Source organism: Schistocerca cancellata, chromosome 7, assembly GCF_023864275.1.
Source record: "Schistocerca cancellata isolate TAMUIC-IGC-003103 chromosome 7, iqSchCanc2.1, whole genome shotgun sequence".
NCBI lineage: Eukaryota > Metazoa > Arthropoda > Insecta > Orthoptera > Acrididae > Schistocerca > Schistocerca cancellata.
In genome coordinates this window covers 260,908,789-260,932,941 of record NC_064632.1, presented here as the reverse complement: position 1 = coordinate 260,932,941, position 24,153 = coordinate 260,908,789, and the positions used below count along the sequence as shown (strand labels likewise).

The following is a 24,153-nucleotide window of genomic DNA, read 5'->3' as shown; positions in this document are numbered from 1 at the left end:
AGCAGAAATTAAACATGTCCTAGTGGCACAAATCATGTAGAAAAAGTACAAGTAACAGTCCATAATATTTACTATCACTGATCACACAGTTCATCAGCAGAAATTAAACATGTCCTAGTGGCACCAATCATGTAGAAAAAGTACAAGTAACAGTCCATAATATTTACTATCACTAATCAGACAGTTCAAGCATGAACAATAGTTTGAATGCACATACAAATGCTTTTACAATGCTCTTACACTAAACATACAAATCATAACAAACACACAAATGATATCAGATAATTGTCATATTACTATTACAAATACACAAACACCAGTAAACCTATAATATTTATGGGTGTCAGTGCAAGCCACTACAAACAAATAAAATAATATTTAGGAGATAGGTGGGTAGGATTAGGAAAGGAAAACACACAAAACACACTCACTCATCTTTCATCCACATTAAGTACTACTGTGTAATTGAATAGTGTTAACTGTGTGAATCCACTTCTGTCAAAATTTCATGTTCATCATGTGTATCAAGTAGTAGTGACAGCAATGTATAACAGTCAATAATAGTTAAGTCAACGTCATAGTCATCATGTCAAGACCAATGTTTGCCAAGCCAGATCAAAATGTACGGTTGCTGAACAACTGTCAGTGTGCCAAGATATGCAACTTCCTCTCTCCAAAAAAAAAAGTACATACTGCTTAGTGATTTAACAAAGTGTGTGTAGACAATCTTCCTTCCATTTTAGTGTTCTAGTCTGCTATCTTCATCCTCCTTGTTCCATATAGACCAACAACAAAAAAAAAATATGCACCTCACTTATTTTACCTCTTATACACCATAACTCCAATCAACTTCATATAATCTCAATACCTCCATAACACCTTTTCAATACGTCGATACATATAAACCTTACTGCCAGTATCATTTCACTTCCATAACAACTCTTTCCTCTAGTCAGTCTCCTCGAATAAGTACAGATAAAATCCTAATGCAAACCTCATCATCCCATACAATCCGAAGACACACTGTCAACACACAACCTCTGTGTAATCCATCTGACCAAAATCTTCTACTCATTATGAATTATAAACAAAGAATGCATACATGACCTCTAACAGACTTAGTTCGAATAACTCTCAGTAATTAAGTACGATTACGGAGTGTGAATGATCCTAATATTTCACAGTGTGTACACCACTTCAAGAATTATGGCAAACAGAAGCAAACATGTGGAGTATTTCTTGTGTCAAGTGTCACTTCCTATTTCAATTGCTCACGAAAAATGCAGTGTAATAACTGTGTTGGTATGTCATGTCGTTAGATTCCTTCCTATTGGCATACATTTATACAGCTTTCATAAAACCTCCAGCTCATGTGACTTCTATGATGTTTCTTGTACTAAAGTCGCTCATCGAATTACTGCAGTTCATTTTCTTATGTTAAAATATAAAGCACTGAGCGTAAGCAAAACAAGCAACAGCGAGTAAATATACCAGTAGTGAACAGAATGTCAACAAGTGGATGCAGCACAATTTCTATAACGAGGCTTCGCCAAGCGAACAATCCGTAACCCATACCACATCGTAACCCACACTCCATGTCCGTACACTGTACATCAGCATTGCTATGTACCAAATTAAAGTATAGTTATGACAACAAGCAGAAATGTGTAAATGTGCAATCCATACGCATAACAGTAAACATATATCTTACGTACTAAACAGGTCATTAGCATCGTATCTTAATAAGTAAACATGAAGGCGCAAGCAGATAAATCACAAAGTATAACTTACATACCTAACCACATCAGCACAATTAATCAGGTGACAATTATAATTTAAATAAATAGGCACAGCAGGCACATAATTAAAAATATGACATCAGTGAAAAAGCTGTGCAGCCAAGCGATGCATAATATACACAAGTAACAATCCAGTTCATTAATAATCATTGTCAAAATCAGTTAACGTATGCAAGCACGTCGCTTCACAAGTAAATTCATAGAACATGAAATTAGTACAAAGTATGAATCACGTAATCGCGAGCAGCAAATTACGTCTAAAGTACGTACCTAAGTGGAAATATGTTACCTGAAAAATAAACTCAATTAATAGTTACCTTTTTTTTAGTTTATTAGTTTCTTCTTGGAAATTACATTCTTCCTGAAAATTTCTCGATAGCAAGTCGTCTTAACGTCGGAGACACACAGAATTTACCTGAAGTTCTTAAATATCTTATAAAACCGTATCCTGAAAAATACTAAATGTTAATACATAATTCATCAAGTCATTATAGCTTTATACTGATTTTATTCGGAGAAAGACTGTGTATTTGTTTACAGCTGTCAGTGCATTCGCACTGAGCGCTCGATCAGCTGTAGGCGCGTGACGTAGGAAGTGATTGTTTGCGGTCAACGACTGCCTTGTGCGGCGCGCAGACTTGACTGTTGCTTTGAGTATGTGCCGCCGCCAAAACACAGCGCGGTGTCCTTGTACTCTCTGCGTGTTTACAAGTAGCTGATAGTCTCTCAAAAGTATGTCATTCCACAAAAATTTTAACGTTTGATATATGATGTATTCCCTTAGAGCGTCGTGATTTAAGAGTTTCTACTTCAACAGTGTTATCATGAATAATTTTGCGAATTCTATATGGACCGTTATAAAGCAGAAAAAATTTGCGACACAAGCCTTTTCCTTTGTGAGACAAACGATGAGACTTAATTAATACTTTCTGACCAACTGACAAAATTTTTAAATGACCAGGATGTTTAGCTGATTTCTCTCTTCTAGCAGCAGCAGATGCAATATTTTGCAAAGCCAGGTTCACAACTTCAGAATGCCGCAGTTTCCGTGAAGGCGGAAAAGGAACGATTTCAGATATGCGATTTGTTGGTGCTTTATTTTTTAATATCAGTATAGGTGGTAAAGAAGTTGAATCATTAGGGAGTTCATTCAGAATGTTTTGAAAAATATGAAGATACTGATCCCACGTTCTGTGATTCTGATGACAATAAAGACGACACAATTTATTGATTTCCTTCATCCATCTCTCTGAAGCGTTAGATTGAGGGTGAAAAAGTGAAATGAAAATTGGTTTAATTTTACGACGCCGTAGAGTACGAAGCCAAATTTTAGAACGAAACTGTGATCCATTATCCGATATAACCTTATCAACATGACCCACTTCTTTAAGAAAATGGTTAATGAAAGCATTAGATACTGAACGAGCTGTTGCTTTGCGTAACGGTGTAAAACACACATATTTTGATGTCAACTCCACTGCTACGAAAATGTACGCAAAACCATTAGTAGATCGAACCACTGGACCGAACAAATCAACTGCAGCCATGTCCTTTAATTTTGCTGGAATGATAGGAAACAACGGTGCTCTGTGAGAAACTGTCGGCGGCTTAGCCTTTTGACATAATTTGCATTTGGCAAGAACAAATCGAATACGTTTTTCCACATTATTGAAGTAGCAATTTTCTCGTAATTTATGAAAGCATTTTCTGAGACCAAAGTGTGCATAACTGAAATGCATATACCAAATCAGCTTATTAACCCACTCATCAGGAATACAAACTAACCAAACAGAGTTGTCGACCGATTTTCGTTTAAAAAGAATGTCATTGCGACCTAAATAATGCTGTCTAATCGCTACGCTTTCCTTTCTCTTCCACTTCTCCTTAATGTCCTTCCAGATTGGATCCTTATTTTGCTCCTTAGCGATGTCCTGGAGCGAAGACGAAATAAAGTTCTCAAACGCAACACCTTGAATATACATCAAACAATAATTGTTTTCCTTGCAGTCCTCTTCAGCACTTTGTTTCAAACCCATAGGTGCACGTGATAAAGCATCAGCAACAATATTTGAAGAACCCTGTATGTAAACAATACTAAAATCAAATTCCTGTAGGTACAACGCCCATCGTGACAATCTGCCATGAGTTAATTTTGTCGACATAAGAAACTCCAGAGCTCGATGATCGGTGTAAACCTTAGTATGTCTGCCCAACAAAAATGTGCGAAATTTTGTAAAAGCCCAAACAACAGCCAAAGCTTCAAGTTCCGTAATCGAATAATTCTTTTCTGATTTAGAGAGAACACGACTTCCAAATGCAATAGTCTTTTGTACTACAACGCCGTTTTCTTCTATTTCTTGAAATAAATGTGCACCTAGTCCTTTGTATGATGAGTCCGTCGCCAAACAAAAATCTTTAGATAAATCCGGGTGTGAAAGAAGTGGAGCAGCAACTAAAGCATCACGGAGTTGTTCAAATTCTGACTGAGCTTCCTCATCCCAACACAAATTAGATTTCTTTCCAGATAGTTCACATAAACGAGGTGTGGACAAATTGTCCAATCTAACAAATCGTCTAAGAAAATTACAGACACCAAGGAAACTACGAACATCACGTTTTGTGGTAGGAACAGCATAATTACGAATAGCGTCTAATTTTTTTGGATCAGGAAGAATACCTTCTGTAGAAATAATGTGACCGAGAAATCTCACCTGAGAACGACCAAATTCAGATTTTTCTAAGTTCACTGTAATGCCAACTCTTGCAAAAATACGTAATAATGAATCCAAAATTTTGTTGTGCTCACTCCAAGAATGTTTAGCAATAAGAATGTCGTCGACATAAGAAGTAATATTGTCACGAAGATAAACAGGTAAAATTTCATTTAAACTACGAATGAATGCTGCTGAAGGTACAGTAAGTCCAAACGGTAATTTCTGAAGTCACTTTTGGGTAAAATAGTCATATCCGGTTATTTTTTACACGCTCTCTAGATAGATTGATAGTTGAAGAGTTGTTTCGATAGATGCAAAGAATAGTGAAAGAGTAGGCAGCGGTACAGAAAACTAAAAGAGAAATAGCACCACTACAGCTCGGGGCCCTATGCTCGCTACGGCACATATTCACATAGCGTAGTGAATCCCCTGAGGACATTAATAGCTGCACATAAATTTCAGTTTGTGACTTAGTGGCAAATTTAGCGGAAGTGCGTACATAAATTGATCTAACCATGCACATGGATGTATGTCATTCTTAGAATTGCGGAAGATCTTAAATTTCCGAACAGTCAAAAAGTGTTTATAGTCAAAGTTTTCGCCTCGTGGCGACAAAGACCTACCGCGTCTGTCCCAGTCCCAATGCCGATTATTGTCAAGTTCGCGCGCCTGGCGCTCTCTTGTTGCATCCCGTAAATGAAACAAATTATTTTCTTCAAACCCCTCTGGTATCTGTGATTCTAAATTTCTTTTGCCGTCTTTTCCTACGATTTCGCCTTCAATTTGTTTGACTTGCTTTTTTAATGCCTCAAATTCCCTTTTCACGCGTTCATTAAATTTTCCCTGATTTTCAACATGTTTACTTATGCTCTGGTACTCTTTGGTTTCTGAAAATGGCAATGGAGCTGTGTCATCTGAATCTCTGTCCCCATTTAAACTAAGATTTGTCAATTTATCTGAAATCTCCTCCACTCTTTCCGATAAGTCACCAATTTGTTCTTTCTGTTTATTTACGTCTTCCGTAAGTGTCGCGACTCGCGTTTCAGTATTAACGCATTTAGTAGTTAACTGTTCATACTGTTGTGTTAGGTTATTTAATCTGTCATTTGGTATGGATTCCTCGATTCTCTCAAATATTTCTTCCTTATCTTTTGCACATTGTAAATTTAACTCTGAAAATTTCTGTACTATCACGCGATCTCTTTCTTCCTGTTCTCTATCCTGTTCCCTTTGTCTAATCTCTACTGCACTTAATCTATTATTGTGAGAATTCAAAATCGGTTGTACTTCTTCTCTGATTTCTTTCTTTAATTCATCTTTCATATTTTTGAAACATGTCCCTATTCGTGAGTCTAACCGTGTTTCCATTGTTCTCATCTGTGTTTTTAATTCAGATCTAAACTGTGTTTCCATTGTTCCCATATCATTTTTTAATTCAGATCGCAAAGTTCCCATCTCAGTTTTAATTGTTCCTATCTCTGTTTTTAATTCAGATCGAAACTGCTCCATTTTTCCCCTATCTGTTTTTAATTAAGATCGTAAATTTAATATTGCACTCATCAACTGCTCCAGATTAACTTGTTCGAAATTCTTTTCGCCCCTAACATTTCCCGTAAAACTAACTTCCTTCGTCATAGCAGTAAAGCTATATGAGTTCGATACTATTCCAGAATCTTCTGTCGTTAATCTCGGATTCTGTGAATTTTCTGATTGAGAAAAATTTTGAAATGGTTCCGGACTATTTTCCCGACTTATTACATTGTTTTCCACTTCATTATCCATCATACTGTTTTCCTCTGTTGGCGAGTTCGCCATGTTAACAATTTCGTCATTCTCACTATTCATCATTTTTGCCTTTTTCATCGATCGCGTAATCATTTGCCAAACATACAAAACTCGTCACTGTGCGAAAGTTACACACAATGCCTCCTTATCTCCAACAATACCATTTACATGAAATGTCTCCCTCAAACACGATCAATCGAACAATTGAAATAATTGCACTAAATTGTCAAATGCGTATACAAGGCAATAAAAATTAAATTATGAAATACCATTAGAAGGATGACAATTACCAAATCTACACATGCAATCTAGACTACAATTACAGAACTACAAATTACTGCAACAATACTACTGTCTACTATTTTTACAATCAGAAGAATTCCAAGGGACGATCCGAAGCAGCGGTCGCCACGTGCATGGGGGCTTATTTTTTAAATATTAATGAAAACATTTTTTTGTAGCTGTCTGTCCGATTACGCAAGTCTCGTAAACGGCTGGCCCTGACTAGTTTTAGTACGCAATCTGACTGCATAGAATAACAACAAACAATGAAAGAAAATTTTCGTTAACACAGTTAATTAATTAAGTCCCCAGCAACTATAAAATCTACAAAGCCAACATAGCACAAGTGTAGCTGTTATGTATGTGGTAGTATGACTCAACGCACATCTGGCACGGTTCTTCTTCAACAAGACAAGAATTTTTAAATACCAATTATACTGACGTGATAAAAGAAAATTAGAAATACTATAATTGTGCAAGAAAACCAAAATTACACTCTAATACAAGAACACACGCCAGATGCTTTGTTGACTGAACCTGTAATGACACATTATTCAGGTCACTGAAAGAATAAAAGAATAAAAGAAAATACCTCCATATATATTGACGAAATGCACTCTGACCATTACAATATCTCCATTAGAACATCATCATCTCTCCCATCAAACCACTGCATAAAACATGGAACAACACTCTCCACTACCGCATCTCACTCTGACTTCAGCTACAAGCAGTGACCACCACAACTTCTCGGCAAGAACTGCCTGCCGCTACATCTCAATAAGCACTGCCAGTGGAGGCGGCGGAACAATACTCTCTGGCGCGATCTTTGGCGCTGTGGCTCAGTGTAGCCACCTTTCAACACGGACATCACTGGTACCGAATCAGAACCAGCTTTCATCAGAAAACACAACAGACCTCCACCCTGTCCTTCAACGGGATCTCGCTTGACACCACTCAAGTCGTAAATGGCGGGAATTGCAGGCAAAAGGGCGCCTGGCTCGGAGCTGACTTGTAGTAACCAATTTGTAACAGATCGTTGTAAAATTAAAGAATGTACCATGTATCAAATAAGTTAAAAAGGACTTCTACGAGGCACAGGCAGAAGCAGTGGAAGTAGCAGACTGGCATCTACTCAGTCAGAAGATAAACTGTTGGGTAGAATGAGGCTCCAGAACAACCAGGAACCAAGTGAACTGAAGAAAGAAAAACAGCCTTTGGTGAGAAAATGAGGGCAATATTAAATATCGGGAAACCAAATCTAAAATCACAGCGTGATCCAACATGGTTCACAAGCAAGTAACAATAATAATAAAGAACATATTTAATTTCTTTTTTTACAAATTATCAATAGTGTATACGTTATTAATTAGAAATAGAACAGAAAGGTCTTAATTAAGAGCTGAAAACTATCCCCTTCAATTATAATTTTTGCATTATAATTTTATTTTCCATTTCTTCGTTTTACGCGCAGGAAACTCTGCTTAGTAGAAAATCTGTAAAAAGTTACTTAGCATCTCTAGCCTTTGTCGTTTAAACGGACATAAATTGACACTATTTTGGCCACTTTTAATAATAATTTCATTTATTTAAAGTTCATACTTTGAAAAACACAATTTTATACCTTTTCTGATGGCTTTTTAAGGATTTATGGTTTATTCTCATTCTACACCAGGAGTTTTTTCAATATAATTCTTACTGCAAATTTGCGCGGAGTTAGGTTCCGAGCATAGCGGTTTCTATATCTTTCTACTCTACACAATTTGCACATATTCTCCTTTTCTTAGCTAGAAGTATCGCTTTCCTTCCTGGATCCGGTGCTACTAATGCTACACGCATTCATTACAATTACATTGATTCTTCCATGAGTGCTAGTTCTGCAAGGTTCGCAGGAGAGCTTCTGTGAAGTTTGAAGATAGGAGACGAAGTATTTACGAAAGTAAAGCTGTGAGGAGGGGGCAGGGGTGGTCAGTGGTGCTTGGGTAGTTCAGTCGGTAAAGCACTTGTCCGCGAAAGTCAATGTCCTAAGTTCGAGTCTCCATCCGGCACACAGTTTTAATCTGCCAGGAAGTTTCACTCCAAAGATGACTGATATCTACAGTTCTTGACTTGTGAACACTATTCAGGATCAGAACACCACGCAACTTTTTTTTCATTTCATGCAGATGTGTATCCAACCAGTCCTTGTAAACGATTCAACCTTCCTTTTTCGTCCACATACACACTTTGTCAATGAGGGGAACACGAAATAACAAGGCATTTTCAAAATGTTTCCGCAATTTTTCGACACTTTACTATACTCTAAACTGCAATAAATAATCGAAGACAGCGTCTGTAGTTCTTACCTTTAGTAAGTCATGTAATGCGCAAAACAATACGCAAGAAACAACTGATTTCAGCTTGGCACTATTGATTTGTAATATTTCGCAAGTTTCTCCCTCATCGACGAGTTCTTTTACACTCTTAGTTTTGTTGTAACAACATTATCAAAATTACTTGACCTTTCTGCTGGATCTTTATGCCACGCCGAATTCATATGCATTTTTGCAGTTTCTTGTAACTTTCTAAAATGGGTGAATGAACGGCTTATGAATGAGCCATGACAGCGTTGCGTTATACGTGGCCGAAAAACATACGCAATTTGCGAAGTGCATACACCAACCATGGATATCACAGCCAGCGAAACCGAAAGGTTTTCTTTAAGCCACATGCATCATTTGTTTTCAATTATAATTGTTGTCAGGCTCCCATGGCTTCAATAAAGTCTTGTACGGTACTTTAGGGAATCATTAATCTCCTTGCTTGCTTTTCAACGTAATTTCCGATATTTTTCTACCCTTTTCTTGCCAAGGTTCAGCCAGGTACTATATTTTTCCTCTCCCTCCCTTTCATTTTCGGTTTTCATTCGTTTAAGAGGTACAAAAACATTATAAATAACAATCATTTTTTCGTCCTATTCACTGTGCTTTTACACCTCAGAATGCGCAGAATCTGCATTCATGCACCACTACTCACTATTGACTGCGGAAAAATGGATAGATAATTTCGTTCACTGCCAACCACTCCCTCTCAACGTACGTATCAGTTGAGTTTCGTGACAGCCCGCTACAGAGACGTTCATACTCAAGTTTGGCACTTATTTCCAGGAATGATTATGAAATTAATTAACTCAAAGCCTTCATACAAAAATTACTCAGTGAATGCTACCCATTGTTAGAACACACAGGTTGACTGACAAGTAGAAATGAACGCCCCTTCAGTAAATGGAAAGAAACACAGTATGCTAGGCCTTTAAATAAGCGTCTGTCAGTTGTTAAGCATTACTTGAATTTTGAAGGATTAGGCTTTTGTTGAATGTGTTTTGTTGTGCAACCGTCTTGTTACACCGATGGGTGGGTGACATTTTCAATTCCTAGGAAGGGAACATTTCCAAGACGAAACTCTGACCACAGATATACTTCTTAATGGAATCGCGTACACATGTAATAGTTCCGTCACTCAGTAGACAGACAGCGTTATTTCGTACCTCAGCATAATAGTAATGGCCAAAGTTTGTTAACAAGTAATATTTCTTTCCTCGTGAGCTACACCATGTTCATGAGTACTAAAATTCCGAATATTCTGGCTGTAGAAATGTATATTTAATTTCACATTTTTCGTCATAGAGCAACCGTACTGTTTTTAATTTTCAACTATGGTGTCATTTTTAAGATTTTTATGTCACATTTACACGTTTAACATACGTTTGTTACAGAGAATGTTGAATGATTTTCTAACTACAAGCAAACGGTGTCCGTCAAGAGACATTCCCTCATTCCCTCATTTCCACGAACCTCTGCGCGCTGACTGTCATACACTGTAACAGTTTTTTATCATACGACAATTTTAGTGCATCTTCAAACGATGAGAGAACATAGAGAGAAACACAGCGATTTTTAAATTAATTAAATCCTTTCCGTAATTTCAGTTACAACATCCTATAATTTTTTTATTACTCGATTTCATTTTATAACTTACTTTACATGTGTTTCGTATCAGTTTTACATCATTTTACAGATACATTCAGGTCATTTAAGTAATTATCTTCCACGTATTTTAGGTCATAAAAATCCGAGCCCAGCAGTTATAGGTCCTTTTCATACATGTAAACTAAATGAATTCTCACAAGGGGCAGCTGTCTGCAGTGCCGACCCCCCCCCCCTCCCCCCCTCCCCCCCCGCGGCCCGCTATGAGCGCCCATAAAAAGCACTCTATTTTAACAATTGTGAAAAAAAATGGTTGAAATTAGAAAATAACGTACACTCAAAGATGACGGAGGTGACATCAACGATTTGACAACACTTCATTTGCGTAGTACATTACATAGCAAAAACATGACAGTATTACGTAACCACATTCATGCATGCATAAAAAATATAAAAATGTAAAGCCCAAAGGTACTATAATAATGAAGATATTTTTGTGGTCGCCTTTAAATTCAAATTGGTAAAACTGGTATCACATCTATTATGTTACGTGCAAACAGTAAATTTTTAAAATGAAGTTAGTGTCAGTAGTTGCAACTGAGTAGCGAACAGGTGAGTTTCTGTTCGAAATTCCTATTTACTGTCTTGCAAAATTTATGTTAAATCTACGCACAATCTTTAACAGCGAAAGCTTCACAGTTTAACCAAAGATCTGGTAATCAATTCCATTCGAACTGACTTCACGCAAAATTAGTATAAAAATATTTACTCACCTTTGCTGGAAGAGCGTTCTTTTAATAAAATAATCTTGTTATCTGATTGCCTGTACTGAGGTTTACTACATTCACACATCGACAATATATTACGTACCTTTCGCATAGATTACACACTCTCTTTTTCTGTAAGACTTTAACTGCAAATAAAAGTAGTCAACCGATAAAAAACAACAATCGTTAATAACAGTACAGTTTAGTAATGTATTCCTTTGGTAAACTGAAATTCGAAATCCAACTGATTTCACAAAATTTTACTTACAAGCTGTAGTCTCTGCAGAGAAGTTCGGAGCATTGTCGACGTCAAAGAGGTAGAATATTATCTCTTTGGTCGACGTCTATAACAAAGTTAATGTTACTAGTAAACAGACAGATAACTCTCTCGCATCATTATCAATGATTTCATAGATATTGGCAGTTTATATAATGAAGCGGCTTCTTCCGCAAAATCGTTATTTGGAACTGTCCACAACAATGCACAAACTCTGATTTACGCGCACATTGCCGCTCACTGACTCACTGACTCACAACTGCTGACTCTTTGTCTCCTTGTTCAACAACAAAGCAATATCTTTGATCTACGTAGTGCAGCTCTCTCTCTCTCTCTCTCAAATGTTAAAAAAATATCATACAAAAATATTTCCTTATACGTCACATATCCTACTAATTTTGTTTTACTATTTAAATCGGTACTAAAATAATCGAAACTGTATTACTGAGTAGTAATGAAAAATTATAACTTTGCACAGACAACACAAAGTGCGAAACAGTATCACGTGCCATTAACGGGTGGTATTGTTTGTTACTTTCATAAAGCATTGGTGCACGTACTGAAGTTCGTCAAAGAAACTTATGTAACAAACTGAAAACGAAAAGAAAGAAAAATGAAGTTAATCCCTAGAATTTACTGTGTCATTACGAGGTCGACGGATTGATGGTCTGTCGCCCATAAGGACAAATCCTTAGTCCTTCAATGTCTGATTTCTTTTTGTGCAACTTCATTAGGGACAATTTTGCATCCATTTGCTTACAGTGTGATGTTGGTAAAATTAATATGGCACGTTACCACAGTAACCGCGAGTGTCATACCACACCATCTTGGGTCCGCAGCTCGTGGTCTAGAAGCTAGCGTTGCTGCCTCTGGATCACAGAGTCCCGGGTTCTATTCCCGGCCGGGTTGGGGATTTTTCTCTGTCCGGGGACTGGGTGTTTCTGTTGTCCTCATCATTTCATCATCATCATCATTCGTGACTGTGGCTAGAATGGACTGTGCAAAACGACTGGACTATGTAAAAATTGGGACTTTGTACGGGCGCTGATGACCGCGCAGTTGAGAGCCCCACAAACCAATCATCATCATCACATTATCTTGAAAGTGTTTAAAAGAATTGGGATAAGTTGGGGTGTGCATGGATAGAGTGCATCTGAGAGAAGTGTTGAAATATCAGACTTCTGTCACTAAGTTCGGATAAGATCAACACTCAGTTTCAATTACGGTGGAAACACAGCTTCACGAAACTCCATAATAATTCGTAATCGTTGTAAGTTCACAGGACAAAAAAATTGGTCATCCAGTGTGCATGCACAGAAGAATCGTTAAGCCTTTACAGGTGGCACAGCAATAGACCCATGTGCTCAATCACACGCGTACTGCCTCTACGTGAACATAATGAAGTAAGGATCACCGGAACATTTATATTTCAAATGGACATGAATATGCCCATGGCCATACGGTGCGTGTAGTTGCTGGATTTGTTGGTGTTCATCGGCGGGCCGTTCCATGTGTCTACAACCAGTGGTGTAACGCACGTGACCACAAAACACGACGTCAGAAATGTGGTCGGAAAAATGTCCTGAGCGAGAGGGACCAGAGACACGTTTCACGGCTTGTGAATCAAAATCACTTCCAAACCCGACAGGAAATGCAGAAGGCAGTGAATGATGGTTCATCCCAAACCTGTTAGCTGGAAAATATTGCTACTGAAACTGCTTGAAATGAACATTTGGAGTCGCAAGAGACCATTGCTCACACAGGCACATAAAGCTGCGCGATTTCAGTGGGCTGGAAATAATCGACCGTGGACAGTAGCTGACTGGAGGAAGGTAGTGAGGTTTGACGAATCACATTTTTGCCAATGTTCAAGTGACGCACGTCGTCGAGTGCGTCTAAGGCCAAATGAAGCATTTCATTCTGAATGTGTGCAAGGTCAGCTTCAAGCCGCCGGTGATTCTGTCACGTTCTGGGCGTGTTTTGTTTGGAAGATGTTTTTCTTATCATGAAGTGACCGCTCACGTAAACAAGCATGTTAATTTAAACATTCTGACTGATAAGGTATTGCTTTTCAGTCAACGTCTCCATGATGTGTATGCTATTGATGCTTCTATCTTCCAAAATGATAACAGCAAAGTTAATAGGGCTGGAGGAATATGTGACTGGCTTTCGGCATACTCCCTGACCATATTACATCCCGACTGGCCTGCAGAGACACCTGACTTGAACCGCATAGAAAACCTGTGCGATACGTTGGAACAGCGGGTAAAACGCCGACGTCGGCATCCCCGCAATTTGATGGAACTTATAAGCTCCCGTCTCCTTGGAGATTATATGGGTTAATTAATGATTATTATGTTACAATCCTCTTGTTGTAGTTGACCGTGTATATCGAGACTTCGTTCATTGTTAAATGCAATGGTGTGGTACTAATTGATGGAGAAGCATTAAGAATTGGTAAAATTCAATTTATTTCCTTTATCACACTGCACAAACATAAACACACTATTATTCAAACTGTGTGCCACTACTATTAAACATAGAGATACATCCTTCGCTACGCAACCGCCTTTGGCTCACGCAGCCTACACCTTCCACAGCCTCTCAACAACTGCCTCTGCTTGTGACTCTCTGCGCCACTAGGCATTGTCATCATCCAAAGAACAACCACTTACAGATACTACACACCAGTACCGTCACAAACTGTGAGATCAAATCCTCAACGAGTGGCCCGACGTGGATGCGACGTACTTGCACAACCTTTTGGAATCACTTCCTAACCGAACACAGGCGGTTATGAAGTCCAGCTGCGGAATTACGTGGTATTAAATGACGCTTGCATTGTTTTTCTAGAGGTGACTAATTTTTTGTCCAGTGAGCTTACACACCGCCAAGACACATTAATGTGCCCACCTGTCAAGAGCCTGAGTGAGCACGTTTTGCAGCATGGACGGCTGCGAGACGAACAGAAAGAGTGTCAGTGAGGTTCTCGAGGAGACAGACGTGTGGCGCCAGGTTGACTCCAATGCTGTGGCCAGATGCATTAACGTTTCCCGGTTGAGGATCCATGACGCGAACAGACTGGTCGAGGTGGTCCCACAGATTCTCGACTGGATCTAAATCCGGCGAGTCTGATGGCCAGGGGTGTACGGTAAACTCATCCTGGTACTCTTCAAACCACAGTGCGAGCTGTGTGACACGTTACATTGTCCTGCTGGAAGATGCCATCGTGCTGAGTAAAAACAAACTGCATGTAGAGGTAGAACTGGTTTCGATGGATAGATGTATACTTGTGTTGATCCACTGTTCTTCCAGAATAAGAGATCACACAGGGAATACCACGAAAATATTCCAGAGACGATACACTCCCTTCTCCATCCTGGACCCTTCCAACGATTGTTGCTGGGCCGTACGCGCCAATGGCCATCTGTCCAATGGCGAATAAAAAGTGATTCATCTGAAAAGTATACTATCGCCACTCAGAGGATGAACAGCAGTCAGTGTTGGCGCATGAAGCGAAGCGCCTGCTTCGGAGGCCCATACCCAGTAACCTTCGCTGAACGCTCGTCGAGGAGACACTGTTGATACACCTTGGTTCATCTGGGCAATAAGTTCCTCAACAGTTGCAAGTCTTTTAGCCCGTACACATTTCCGCAGCCTTCGTTCACCGCTGTCATCTATTGCCTGTGGTTCGACGCCAGTTTTGGATTACGCCATTTAGCCATGAACAGTATACTATAACCACGGCGGATGCAAAACGTTTACTAACTTAGTCATAACAGAAATGCTTCTACCCTGGCCTGAAAGTCAATGATCACGCCCTTTTGACTTCAGATAAGTTACTCCGTTTCTGCATTAACACAATGACCACACTGTTTTCCGCGTCCTCCCGACGCACTTTATATACCCTCCACTGCAATAGTGGCTGGCACGAAAATAGGGCTTCAAGGTCATCTCGCCGTCTTACAGCATTGTCAGCTTTTTTAATAGTGATAATTTCAAATGTTCGTAAAAATTCAAAACCAATATTGGGCAACTCTGTTTTTAGTCTAGAATATGATGGAGTACTTTCCAAAAGAAAACTCTCACTAAATGCTAGGAATAAAAATGAAACTAACGTTACAAGGAATTTTGGAGGAAAATAATTTTTTTTTAATTCAACCTGTGGTATTAACAGAATCACTAATGTAATTGGACTGAAACAAAAATATATGAACATCCTGAAAGAGTACAAATGCATATGCTGCGTCTTTTATAAAAAGTATTCTGAGATAAAAAATAAAATATTGTAAGAGGTGTGAAACTGTGCCGACTGTGTAACGAAAAATGTAGTCGCTGATGAATTTTCGTTCTGTAGAACTGCGAAGAAACTTCCCGCGAGAAAGTTGATAAGAAAACTACAAAATTATTTTTGGTAACATTTCAGACATCATTATTGTATTGTATCACGTACAGAGGCAAATTACTTCCGCGATATTCCGTGCGCAACAGCGCGCGAGTCGTTGTACGCCGTCGCCAAGAGTTTTGTTCGGACGGCTCGCTTTAATATGACCGAGAATATTCCCTACTTCCCGAAAATATTTTACTGGCTGCTAATACATATCCTTCCTCATTGCATCCATCACTCAAACCGCCAATATACGCTACGCAAAAGTAATTGTAGTTATTTTGAAGCCAATATTTTCACTGAAATCGAGCAAAATATTTGTTAGAAAGGTTTTGTGAAACCCAAGTTTTATCTAAATTTGCTGTAAGCCTATTATTCTCAGCACACAATACGTACTTGGTACACAAAAACCTCGTTGTTACCACTGCAATGTCCCTGTCTTGTGTTACAAATTTCGTCCATCATTAAAGTTTCTGAATTAAAAACCACGTGAGCGCAGAGGACAGTGCATTGAAGTGACTGGCCAAAATAATCAGTTTCATCACGGACATTACCCTGTATTTCTCTATCCATCGGATAATGTCCTCTGTCATACTAAAGTAACACAATTCTACGTTCTAGCTTTTTATAAAAGTCGTCAAATATCGTCGATTATTATGCTCTTCTCGGAGAATCAGAATAGGTGCTGGGACTGTTCTGATGTTACCGCACTGTTTATGTATACAGTCGATACAGAAGCACCACAACGTTTTGTCATTTTACGAACTGCATTACCCTTACTACGAAACAGCCAGTAAATCCTTCTATGAAAAAAAGGAGTTAAATTTCGAATGTACAAGTAAACCGAATGCAGTAAGTTTACATCCGAATGTAAAGACATTCGGTATAGGTTTTTAGGAAAAACTGTCGTTAATTAATGCAGAATTGACAATCTTATTTTAATTGATAGTTACCGTCGAGTAAACTAATCGCCACCACTTGTGATAAATTTATCAGACGTCTACTGTAAGAGAAAAGCATTCGCAGTATGTCCTCTATAACTGAAATGAACAAACATTTAAATTATTAAGTCAGCTTTTTACATAGACGGCACTTACCTAAACTGAAGGATCTTCTGGCTCCGTGTCTTCAGATTCACTGTCGCCTGTTTCAGCCAGGTGTATCATCATAGATTCCACTATGGTGTCTTCCTGGTTCAAGAAATCAGTTTCTTGCATGCTTCTGCGTGTTTTATGCACCTCTCCCAATCCTGCTGAGTAACATTGTCAAGAGCTTCGTGTGTTAGCTTCTCGACATCAGCAAGTTTGAAAGTAGTATTTCTTTTCGCTACTTCTCGATTTACTTGGGCCCATATCAACTCAGTGGGATTATACCGGCAGTGATACGGTGGTAGACGTAACACTTGGTGACACACTTCGTTTCCAAGTTGACCTAATTCGTAAGTCTTTTGGCATCTACGATTTCTTCCTTAGATAGGAGTTCAGCCTTTATTTCATAGACTGAAAATGAAACATTCTTTCTCTTTAACCACTCCATAATATCTGCCTTGCGCCAATTTGAACGCGGCAACATTTTTATCTGGATAGAGTAGTAGCTGGCGTTATCCATCACGATAATTGACCCTTCCTCCAGCGCAGACAACAGTCGAATAAACCAATTCTTAAAAACTTCTACATTCATTTATGAATGTTAATCGGATCGGCAAGAACAAGTTTGGCCTCTGGTATGAAGACTGTGGTTAATGAACCAGCGTGGGCGATGATTAATCGGCCACCTCTACCAGTAGGCACTTTCAAACTGCCGTTTGCTTTGGAGTCGTGCCATATACACTTATTGGTGTGGTTCTGTAAAACCCAAGTTTCATCCAAGTACACTACAGGCCTGGTGTCTTCAGCACCTTAGAAGTGCATTGTACACAAAAATTTCGCTCTTGCTGCTGCAATGTCTCTGCGGTCCATTAAACACTTCCGCCCGTCATTACACTCCTCGAATCGGAAACCGAGGGAGCGTAGAAGACGAAGAACGGAGGTCTCTGAGCCTGAAAAATTAATTTTTTCACGGAGGTCAGCCTGTATATTTTTAGCCGTTGGATAGTCTCCTCTGTCGTAATATCCAAGTACAGTTCTACGCATGAGCTCTTTGTTAAAATCGTCAAAGTCGGTTGATTTCCGTTCACGTTCGTATCCCTTTCTTGGAGAGTCGGAACTCTCATTCATGTCTGGAGATTCTGCCAATGACACAGATTTGCTAACACGGCCTACAGTTGACTTGGAGACACCACACGCTTTAGCAATAAGTTTATGAATCTGCGTGAAATTTAACACATTGTCGGCCAGATCAGTAAAATACTTGAGTACATTCGAATGATAATTTTCGATTCTTTACGAATGTCTTTCCGCCCTTTACGCACTCAGACCGGAGGAGTACTACAAGTAGGCCGTTGCTTCTGCATTGTTGTTCACCACCAAACACACGTCAAAGCACCTTTATAAAGACAGTCAGACACTAAGATCAGATGTGAACACTCGATATAGCACGTTAACACTGAGCTTTCGGCTGCTCTGACCTACCGCACTGCTAACGGTACCTACATGGCAACAAAGCCGAGAGGTGGTCGAATCACAGCCCGCAGCCCCTGCTGGGGGCGCCGTCCACTCTAGTGCTGCCACCTGCTGTCTGTGAATGGTTAGTGCAATAACTGTCGAATATGGCGGTGTGACTGGACCGTGTGCTTTGTACCTTTTGCAGCACCTACTGCTGTACAAGGGTGATACTGCTAGTAGTTAACATTGCAACACCGGAGGAATGGCAAATAATGTATTTTACTTACTGTCAGCATATGGTATAGCGGGAAGACTACGTAATTAAAATTATAGGTGATTTGAGGCTCTACAGGGTGCGAAATTCCGTACACAGAGGTGCCACTTTTGGGTGCAAGAACGGCTCTAACCTTGAGGGTCACCGAGTGGAACCGTGCTTGGATGACGTGAACCACACCTCTTCAGCCTTATGCTCCAATTCAACAGCAGTTCTGGGTGGCGAGTTATGATGTGACAGCCCTCGGTATTCCACGACCAGACGTTCTCAGTGAGTGACACGGGCTAGAGAGCGCTGAGGTCGCAAATCACGTTAACCAACTAGTCCCGTGTGCAAACGGCGCTGTCTGTCAAGAGGTCGGATATTCCATCCATGTCCACGTCAATGTTAGCTGCCTTGTGCCAGCGGCTTTAGGGTTTTGACAGCACATGCAGCGTGTGGTATTGCATTATCTTATTGAATAAATAAAAAATGCCACAGAGACCTCGATTATGGGGTACAGAAACTACCTTAATACACTCCTGGAAATGGAAAAAAGAACACATTGACACCGGTGTGTCAGACCCACCATACTTGCTCCGGACACTGCGAGAGGGCTGTACAAGCAATGATCACACGCACGGCACAGCGGACACACCAGGAACCGTGGTGTTGGCCGTCGAATGGCGCTAGCTGCGCAGCATTTGTGCACCGCCGCCGTCAGTGTCAGCCAGTTTGCCGTGGCATACGGAGCTCCATCGCAGTCTTTAACACTGGTAGCATGCCGCGACAGCGTGGACGTGAACCGTATGTGCAGTTGACGGACTTTGAGCGAGGGCGTATAGTGGGCATGCGGGAGGCCGGGTGGACGTACCGCCGAATTGCTCAACACGTGGGGCGTGAGGTCTCCACAGTACATCGATGTTGTCGCCAGTGGTCGGCGGAAGGTGCACGTGCCCGTCGACCTGGGACCGGACCGCAGCGACGCACGGATGCACGCCAAGACCGTAGGATCCTATGCAGTGCCGTAGGGGACCGCACCGCCACTTCCCAGCAAATTAGGGACACTGTTGCTCCTGGGGTATCGGCGAGGACCATTCGCAACCGTCTCCATGAAGCTGGGCTACGGTCCCGCACACCGTTAGGCCGTCTTCCGCTCACGCCCCAACATCGTGCAGCCCGCCTCCAGTGGTGTCGCGACAGGCGTGAATGGAGGGACGAATGGAGACGTGTCGTCTTCAGCGATGAGAGTCGCTTCTGCCTTGGTGCCAATGATGGTCGTATGCGTGTTTGGCGCCGTGCAGGTGAGCGCCACAATCAGGACTGCATACGACCGAGGCACACAGGGCCAACACCCGGCATCATGGTGTGGGGAGCGATCTCCTACACTGGCCGTACACCACTGGTGATCGTCGAGGGGACACTGAATAGTGCACGGTACATCCAAACCGTCATCGAACCCATCGTTCTACCATTCCTAGACCGGCAAGGGAACTTGCTGTTCCAACAGGACAATGCACGTCCGCATGTATCCCGTGCCACCCAACGTGCTCTAGAAGGTGTAAGTCAACTACCCTGGCCAGCAAGATCTCCGGATCTGTCCCCCATTGAGCATGTTTTGGACTGGATGAAGCGTCGTCTCACGCGGTCTGCACGTCCAGCACGAACGCTGGTCCAACTGAGGCGCCAGGTGGAAATGGCATGGCAAGCCGTTCCACAGGACTACATCCAGCATCTCTACGATCGTCTCCATGGGAGAATAGCAGCCTGCATTGCTGCGAAAGGTGGATATACACTGTACTAGTGCCGACATTGTGCGTGCTCTGTTGCCTGTGTCTATGTGCCTGTGGTTCTGTCAGTGTGATCATGTGATGTATCTGACCCCAGGAATGTGTCAATAAAGTTTCCCCTTCCTGGGACAATGAATTCACGGTGTTCTTATTTCAATTTCCAGGAGTGTAAATAGAAAATGTATCGGATCTCGTCGAAGCTATTAGCTGTGCGCACCAGAGGTGATTGTGTTATTACCCAGAGGCAAAATGTTTCGAATGGCTCTGAGCACTATGGGACTTAACATCTGCGGTCATCAGTCCCATAGAACTTAGATCTACTTAAACCTTGTAACGCCGGTGCGTGGGGCACACAATACTCATTAAAGCCTGTACTATGGTAAGTGAGCGGGGTCCACCTTACGAGACAGGATTTTCGTATAGATATTGACCGCGTGTACCTGAATGGTTGCAAATCAGACTTACACCCACTCTGTAATAACAATGATCCGTCAAGTAAGTTCAAAATGCAATTACACATCAGTATGTACCAAAAGCAACACTGAAGATGATACCAATTTGATAATAATACGGTCGCCAGCCTAATTAGGCATTAACTGAGTTTCTTCCCTGTACAAGTTGATGTATATTCATGCAAAACAACACGTAGTAACACTGCGTAATATAGTAAAATTTTAGAACCAGAAAATCTATTGAACTAATAGTTTCACGTTCTGTACTGACATGGAAAAACCATGAATACATAACACTACACTATAATGTATACTACAAAGCTTCGTACTGTCTATTGATCTGATTAAAATCGGGCATAGGTTACCCTAGAAATAGCACTTTCGAGCCACACACAAAATGTCAATTTTGATAAAGATAAAACACTGATAAATTTTGACTTATATATTGACTTTAACTTTTGCTGGTCAAACCAATGTGGAACACTTCAGAATTCAAATGAATAAAAGGGGGGGTGGCTCTGAAACTGTTATGATCACTATATTAAAAAAATTGATTACTGAAATTATCATGCGTTCAAGATTTACAGTATATGAGTTACTACTCTTTTTATCTTATTTACTTCTCATTTAAATACCTTTATATCTGCCTCGAAATAATTAAACTTCATTACTATATCAATATTAAAGTTACCTTTCAACTTCGTTAGACCTTCGTTATTCATTTACTGGTTCATTAACAAAACAGTTCTTTAAACACCATTCTAACATAACTAGGTCTGCAAGTAATTATTATTAACACAAAATTTAATTTTTCATTTCGGGACACTCGGATTGCACAACATTTGGAAAGGACCCTGTCAAGGTTAGTTGTGAGGATAATTAAATGAGGGGAAAGTTCTGGTAAAATTTAGGTTATTATTGAACAGTTCACTCTATGGTCCATACGAATACAGTACTAAAAGATTCAACCTGCTTGTATCGATGCGGCGATTGGCGGGCGGCGAGATGGCGAGGCACAGAGCACACATACAACCACAGCTATGGCTCTTGACGTATCGGCATTTTAATTCTTCTTAGCCTCGCAATACTTTTCCATTTAGTGCCCATGGAATATTGTCATGCTGTGTGGGCGTTGGAACAGCATACCCGAGGCTCAGTGAAACTACGTCTTCCAGGAGAGCCTCCTCGCTCCAGAAGGTGTTGCTCAAACCAATGCCAAACTCCAACTACTACTGCTGAGCCCGTTGTGCCGTGCAGTGCCCGTGCGCATTTTCCCGCGCTCGCCTGCCATTCACCTTTTACCGCTCCCTGACAGACCGGGTATTCACCCGAGGTTTTGCATTCTACATATCCTAACACATTGCCTACGTATGGACCAGACGCACATTTACAATTTTAAACATCTTACAACAGTTTCAACATTTGTTACATTTCAATTCTATTACAATATTACTTGACGTTTAATATAAACATTAATCTTCACATTGAAACTCGTTTACAGTTTTCTTAACACAATGGCATGAAACAAAAAAATAAATGAAAGCAGAACATTAATTACACAAGTTTATCGAAAAATCAGAAGGAAAAAAAATTACTTATTTGTACAATAGTACAGCGTTGTTGTTGTTACAACCTAACTAACCTAAGGGCATCAACACATCCATGCCCGAAGCAGGATTCGAACCTGCAGTCGCGCGGTTCCAGACTGAAGGGCCTATAACCGCTCGGCCACAGCTGCCGGCTACCCAGAGGCGATCTGTACCATCAGGCCAGGTGCTGGTCCCTTGTGACTACGACAAATGCAAGCTGCCAACTTTGTTTCCGTGAAGAGTCCTCACACATATATACGTCCATGATATGTGGTCCGAGACTCGTCTGAAGAAAAGGCATGCTGCCTCTCCTCATGTGTGCAGGGCTGACGATGGTTGCACTCTCCTCGGCAAATCTCTCTGTCACAGGAAGCCGCAGTAAGCATTTTAGCATTAACAGCATTACGGCAGCAGTTATGGCACTGTTTGCATTATTAAAAATCCAAGTATTCCAGAAGGTATAAGGTTTAGAGCAATGAAACCACGTCTGCCATCAGTAATTGTACCTTTTGCTTTCACTTTGGTAAAAAGCATACAAGTGTCATTTGAAGCCGATCGATGTGGCCGAGCGGGTCTAGGCGCTTCAGTCTGGAACAGCGCGACCAGGTTCGAATCCTGCCTCGGGCATGGATGTGTGTGATGTTCTTAGGTTAGTTAGGTTTAAGTAGTTCTAAGTTCTAGGGGACTGATGACCTCAGTGCTCAGAGCCATTTGAACCATTTTTTTGTCATTTTAAAAAATAATTTTGTGTTGAAAGTAATGTTTGTTTACTTGTAGGGATTATGCATTTCTGTTCATTGTGACAGCCGCTGACGTGAGAGTATCCCTGGCAAATTGCACTTTTCGCATTTTGTTTCATTCGAAAATATATGAGGTGGCAAAGTTAGTGGTATACCCGCTGTGTATAGACGAACTTACTCCAGTCTACTTTATGTAGTTACACCTAAATCCATTTACTTAACCAAGCATGTAGTTCACTTCAGGCTGAAGGTGACGTTTGTCGCACGCCGCCTTCGCGATTTTTTTATTTTAATAGACGAAAGTGCTTGTATGCCGTGACTCTGTCTGATATTGGTGCTCTTCTGTTGCAGTCGGGAGGTTTCGCAAGTCTGCCGTACCTGATGAGGCTACTCTTTGGAGTTGTCTTTAGCTCTGTGGGAGACTGGATCCTTTCAAAACCAAACAGAAACAAGATTGTGGTCCGAAAGCTGTTCGTCATTCCATGTAAGTGAAACTTGGTCTGTATAGTTACTCATGTTTCAGTAAGCGTTTGCAGTGGATGTGTAGCTATCTGTACAATTCTACTATTGTCATTTTCCTGACTCTTCTGCACAGTAAGATAACCTACAGGAATGTAGGCACCAAATTTCTCAAAATTGAGGTAAGCCTAATTCGTCTGAAGAACGTTCTTTTCGGATAGCACTATTGCGAAAATTTAGCGAACCAGTATTTGAGGATGACTGCAGAACGATTCTACTACTTCAAACGTAGAGTTGGCGTAAGGACCACGAAGATGAGATTAGCAGGGCAATCTCCACCATGCACCATAC

At 40.5% G+C, this 24,153-nt stretch overlaps 1 protein-coding gene across 1 annotated transcript in view; it reads left to right on the top strand.

Moving 5' to 3' along the window:
• LOC126092725 (sialin-like) overlaps positions 1 to 24,153 on the top strand; it is a 158,846-nt gene that overhangs the window by 96,176 nt on the left and 38,517 nt on the right. Inside the window, exon 8 of the mRNA XM_049908449.1 lies at positions 23,695 to 23,827. Within this exon, the coding sequence (XP_049764406.1) occupies positions 23,695 to 23,827 (133 nt within the window). The remainder of the gene's footprint in view (positions 1 to 23,694; positions 23,828 to 24,153) is intronic.